General features: G+C 46.3%; 1 protein-coding gene and 1 long non-coding RNA gene across 3 annotated transcripts in view; one reads left to right on the top strand and one right to left on the bottom strand.

The window, feature by feature from the left end:
• LOC308189260 overlaps window positions 1-4,067 on the top strand; it is a 44,350-nt gene extending 40,283 nt beyond the window's left edge. For both annotated transcript variants that reach the window (XR_013946205.1, XR_013946206.1), the window contains one exon: window positions 3,464-4,067. This is a non-coding gene — a long non-coding RNA (uncharacterized lncRNA). The remainder of the gene's footprint in view (window positions 1-3,463) is intronic.
• KCNRG (potassium channel regulator) lies at window positions 841-5,792 on the bottom strand (the record flags this gene model as incomplete). The annotated part of the gene is made up of 2 exons (XM_080579009.1): window positions 841-3,365; window positions 5,227-5,792. 2 exons carry the CDS (start codon window positions 5,790-5,792, stop codon window positions 3,113-3,115), a joined length of 819 nt encoding a protein of 272 aa, XP_080435135.1. The 3' UTR covers window positions 841-3,112.
• Between the last annotated feature and the right edge of the window lie 247 nt (window positions 5,793-6,039).

Raw genomic sequence — 6,039 nt, 5'->3', positions numbered from 1 at the left:
CCAATAAGTATCAGTGAGCCCCAGGGGTCAATACTGGGTCCAGCCCTGTTTAGCAGCTTCCTTAACAACCTGGCTGATGGGGCCAAGCGTGCCCTCAGCAGGTCTGAAGGTGACACAAAACTGGTGGGAGTGGCAGACTCACCAGAGGGCCGCAGCTGCCATCCTGAGGGACGTTGACAGGCTGGAGAAACAGGCTGACAGGGACCTCCTGAAGGCCAACACGGAGAAGTGCAGAGCCCTGCACTAAAGAGCCCTTGCTGCCAAGGAGGCTGATGCTGTCCTGGGCTGCATTTGGCAAAGCATCACCAGGAGGTCGAGAGAGGTGATGCTTCCCCTCTGCTCAGTGTTGGTGGGACAGTCCATATAGGGCCACCCAGGTGAGGAAGGGCCTGGAGCACCTCTCCTGCGAGCAGAGGCCGGGAGAGCTGGGACTGCCCAGCCTGGAGAAGAGGAGGCTCAGGGGGATCTCACCCAGGGCTGTGAATCCCCGCAGGCAGGGGGCAAAGAGGCCGCAGCCAGGCTCTTTTCAGGGGTGCCCAGCGCCAGGCCAGGGGCAGTGGGCACCGAGGGGCAGGCAGGAGGCTCCCTCTGAGCACCAGGCAGCACTTGTGTGCTGGGCGGGCGGCTGAGCACTGGCCCAGGCTGCCCAGAGAGGCTGTGGGGTCTCCTCCTGGGAGAGCGGCACAAGGCGCCTGGACAGGGTCCTGGGCACCCTGCTGGAGCGGGGCTTGGGGCCGGGGGCCTCCAGAGCTCCCTGACAGCCTCTGCCCTGCTGTGGTTCTGTGAAATGCTTGTATTAAGTATTCATTTAGGCAGAACCATGGAGCATGAGTAATGACATAGGTTAAAGCTTTTTTTTAATCCAAATGTAAGTATTTCAAATTTTCTTTCACTTCATTTTAAAGGAGTCCAAACTCAGTTTGCAAAATGGCTGCTACAGCAGTGAAAATAAACTCTACTTCTACAGTAGGTGAAATAGCCTAACTTTGTTACTACAGAGGGTTCTAAAACAGTTCTCATGTAGTTACAGTGTTGCTGTCAGCCATCATTTATATCATGATGCTTAAATACAGTTTCAAGTCCATTAGTTTTCTCTTTGCCATACAAAGTTGTCACTTTTGTCTTCTTCTTGCTATTATTGGTAAGTCTCCTCACTAATATTCACAGTTAGTGACTCATTCAATACTCATAATTATTGGTTTTGGTTCTATTTCGATTTGAGGAACGGGAACTTTTCTGGAAAGTCAGTACGTGTACCTCAAAACGAACCAACTGCTTCGAAAACAAGGAGTGTTGTTTTTGTACAGCACCCTGCCGGGGCAGTCGTCCCACACCGCCTGTCTGCTGTGCCACCCTAAATCTGCCTTCAATAGGCCAACCACAAAGTCCACCATTGTGTGGCTCCTGACGCAGACCTTCCCAGCAGGGCAGAACCATCCAGAGTCTGCAAACCCAGCTGGCCTGGGGCCTCGGGGCAAGCCGAAATCACGTGGAAGCAGTCCTGCAAGTTTGGAAGGGGCTGGTTCCTTGTTCCACTGTCGCAACTGTAGTTAGGAGGAAGTAAATACAATAAACAGAGGCCTAACAAAAGGGCTGTGCTCAACACTTTAACACATTGACCAAAAAAAATTAATCCAGTTTGAACTGAAGGCATCCAGGCTGTTGTTCCACATTATATAATGTGGAACATCATAATGTATATAACCTGTAAGCTGCTTAGGAGACATAGTACCATAATCACGTTATTTCCCCGCTAGGAAGCTCTAAAAGAAGCAAAGAGAACCTAATTGTTGCCAGCAAACTCTCGAATTTGTGTCGAGCTAAAATGCTTTATTGTAGCAGCAAACTAAAACGGATGTCCAATAGTGGCATCAGCAGTCTGGAATGATCCATTTCATTGAAAATCCTACAGGCAAGGAACAGGAGGGTGATCCCCACCACTCTCATTCTTAAGTGCTGCAAATAAATTCACATTTTAAAGCTCATTGTAAGCCAGATCTAATTAGTCAGCCAAAGAGGCTGATGGAAAGATGCTGTTTTATCAACAAAAACAAAAGTCAGCTTCAAATAATGAATACTTGATGTTGCCATGATTTTTTTCCTGCAGGAGGCAGGATGAAAGTTTCTTAATTTACAAAGCTTCATTAACTTGCCTGGAACCTGAGATAATTTGGGCATCTTTACAAAGCATCATCCAGGGTTAACATCCCCATGGCTTTTAAAGCAACTTCTGCCCAGCCTTCCTCCTAAATACATTTCGTATTTAGCAAGCATTAAAAAGATGCTTTAATTTTGCTAAAAATTTTACCAACTCTTCCATCTGAAGGACTGTTATCATATTTTTATTCTTCTTACAGTTAAAGCTCTGAAAACTGACCCTTTGTTTGCTTCCCAAGTGTTTTCTGCAGACCTTTATCGCTTAATTCTCAGCGCCAAAGAGCAGCTCAGTGGCTTCAGATGAGGGGAAGAGGACAGAGGAGTATTTTGCAAGAGACAGTAACACATTATTACTCCATGAACACTAGTGGTGGCTTCACAAAGCCACGTTCTCATGTCTTGAGTCACACAGCAACACAACTTGTGATCTTGCCACGCTGTTGCTTTCAGCTAAGCGCAGGAGAATCCGTGGAGGTCCTCTCCCGAAAGCAGAAGCAGCATCCGACCGTTCCGGTTCGCACTGCTCCTCCAGCCACTTCTCCAAACTGCTCAGAGGAGAGTCGGGTCACGTTGTTTATTCCTCCGTGTATTCTCACATCTGAAGTCTACTTACATTTTAGCACAGAACAAAAATTAGTTTCTAGAAGGAGGGGCTGATTTTTCTGTGAGTCCTAACATAAATGTTAGCCACAGAGAAAAACAAAAGCAGCCCTTGAAAATACTGGAATCTGGTCCACAAAAACAGTATTGAATCTGTGGCTCGTTTATTTAGAATTGAAGAGGGTGGAGCAGTCAAAGGCAGGAAGACAATTTTTTTCCAAATACTTTTTAAAAAAAAAAAAAATTGTTTGTTTGTTACTTCCCTCAATAGCTGCAGTTTCAAACAAGCAAACAAAAAAGGCCACTGGTGCTGACACACCCCTCTTCCACCTTCAAAAGATTACAGGAAAAGGCTTTATTTCCCCTTCTGCGTGTGGCTTCTCTTTGCCTGCGCTGTCCCAGAGCTCCCTGGGGTTTGGCTCACCGTGACGGCGAGGCCTGCTGGCCTCTTCAGCCTTTCAAAGCTGTAACATTCGACTTTTTCCTCACTGGAAACTGTCCTGGTGCTTACGAGGCGAAATCCGTCTTTGAGTAAGGTGTCAACCAGCAGACCCAGCACATTAACACCATTAATCAGCTTCCTATTGTCAGGCTTTATGGAAACATACCTAAAATAAGAAAAAATAAATTGTAAAGAGCAGTTACAGAACACTTTAGAGGATTGAACACTTGAAGGATTTAATCAATTTTTTTTTTTTTTTTTAAGAACAAACCAGGTCCTCAGGTGGTGCAGCTCAGCACAGTCACACAGACCTCCAGCAGCAAGGTTCCGGGTCTCTTTTCCGTCCTTTGAGGACAATTCAACTCTTTCCCTCATCGTAAGAACGGTGTTTCTCAGCTTGTACCATACCAGGGAATAAGCACTGCTCTCTCACCCCCACATCACAACTTACTGCCTTGAAAAGGAGAGTGCCGTGCTCTAAAGCTGCAGCAGCTTTCAGGTAGGAGTAAGCGACGGGAAGGACAACGAAGCCACGCTCGTCCCAAAAGCACACAGAATCTCTCTTACAAACAGTGACATTTATTGCAAAGTTACCTTGTACAGCAGGCCGTGTGGTGACAAGTACGAAAATCATATCCACGTCGCCTCAAAGAACTTTAATTGATATAAAGTACAGCTTAAGAACCTACCCAGACACTTCAAGGAACAGCAGTCGTGTAAAAATACTATTACAAAACACGTAAGCTGACGGGTGAAACTGTTCCACAGTCCACAGGGAATTACACCAAACAGGCATGGAAAGCACAAAAAAAAAAAAGGGCAAAAGAATCCATTTCACCACAGAGAATAAGTCAACAGAAATTCAGCAGGCTGCGTAATCAAAGTTTTCTTGTTTCACTAATCAAGGTACGCTCGTCCACCAGTCTGCAAAGGAAAAGTTTCACTAACTCTGAAGAAATAAAGGAAAGAATCGGGAATATTTTTCCCACTCTTCAAGTTGTCGGAACCTACTCAGCCAACTGTTAGTCAAGCAAAATCATTTCAAAAATTACAAAATTAAGGTCTGGCACATAAAGACGTGTTGCTTCACAAATGCAAAGTAGCTCTCTCTTCCCTCCACTCGCTCAGAAAAGCTACAGAAAGCTAAAAGGAAGGAAGATAAACTCAGTAATCAAAGGACTGCAGTGTTAATTCAGATATTCAGAGAGAATAACCCTTTTGGAACGATTTCAGTGAAATTTCCATAAAGTTCCAGATGTTCTAACAGTCGCAGAGGACAAATGAGGTTACGTTTTCTTATACAGTAAGAACGTGTCTCCATATGATGGAGACATCCAGCAAGAGCTTGTTTAAAAACTATAAGTTGTCATTAGAATACGGTACTGCTATCCCAAAACTCGCTGATTTAGAGCAGTCTTAATAAAAACCGAACCTGGCTCTGATTTCAAAGAAAACCCACTGTGCAGCACACAGCTAATGATCTCCCCCTTCTCCCTCCCCGCGGTTAAAAGGCTCTACAAAAGCTTTCCAGCCCCTGAATTACCATCGCAGTTCCACCGGTGTTTTCAACCCTGTTTAGCCATTCTTTTTTTGATATGAAAGTCTAGGGGGCCATGAGCCAGTGGATTTCAGCTTTCTCCTGCACCTCGCTCCTGATTTTGTTTCCTTTCTCTCATTTCGCTCTGTGTTTTTCAAGTTTTCTAGGAGGTCACCGATGCCACGAAATCCTAGAGCCTAGCAGCGAGAGCACAGAGGAAAGGAGAGAGAAAGACCCAACAGAACAGAAAAAACATACATCGAGAACAGGATTTTTAAAAGTCAGGAACATTTTTAAGAACAGGCAAATCAGTGTAACAGAAATTCAACTGGGCACTTCAGAACTGGAGAAATATAAAGTACAGAAAGATGGATTTTTTTTTCATTTCTCTCAGACATTTGTCCAATAGTTTCTTTAAAAGAGCGTGTACTTCGTGGACTAGAAGTCCTGAAGACATCTCCACACTGAGAAGTCACACTACGGAGAGTACCTGGCCACAAACTGGTCACTGGCGGCGTATTCAGTTCCACACTGAAAAACCAGGTCGTGATGAGAAGGTCTTTCTGAGGGAAGTGGAACGAGTGGTTTCTGAGAAGGAAAAGGGCTGCTCCAGCTCTGCCCCAAAAACACGGTGATCTGGTCAGCCAGCCTCTCCACGGTGGTGCTGCAGGAACCAAAGACGCGGAAAAAAGCCTGCGTCTCCTGGAGGAAGAAACGCACCTCCAGGATCTCCGGCCTTGGCTTCAGCAGGTGTTCCTGGCCCAGAAGGTCAGCCAGAGGGTAGAGCTCATAGAACTCTGCTTCTCTGCGCAGCCTCTCGAAGTCCGAAAAATCAGCAGGCAGAGAGACCTGCAGAGTCCTCAGAAAGTCCAGGATGTAACTAAACAAAGTTCCGTCCCTGTCCACAAAAAACTCCCCGTTCACCAGCTTAAATTCCTGGTCGTCTTCGCTCAACATCCGTGCTAACCTGGACTCGGGGAACTGCCGCAAGGTGGACGCCCGGGTTACAAATCTCACACCTCCCACGCTCAGAGCGACCACCTCCCGACTGCTCATTGCCGTCTCAGCCCGTCAAGAATTATTATGACGCTCTGCTCTCCACGTCTGTGGCTGGATCTTTCCTAAACTGCGAGCCATCTGCAGCTGCACGAAGCATTCGCCGCTTCCTGCGAGTGTTTGGAGCGAGGTGTGGAGCAGCGACAGGCTTCCCAGGCAACAAAGCTGTAAATACCGTGTACAATAGTTTTGTTTGCAGGGCTCGGTTGCTTGGAGACTTTGATTCTTGGAATTTAGCGTTTTATTT

Source organism: Anser brachyrhynchus (genome assembly GCF_964034855.1).
Source record: "Anser brachyrhynchus genome assembly, chromosome: 1".
Classification (NCBI taxonomy): domain Eukaryota; kingdom Metazoa; phylum Chordata; class Aves; order Anseriformes; family Anatidae; genus Anser; species Anser brachyrhynchus.
The sequence above is the reverse complement of the archived record's forward strand: the minus strand, read 5'-3'. Positions and strand labels throughout refer to the sequence as shown.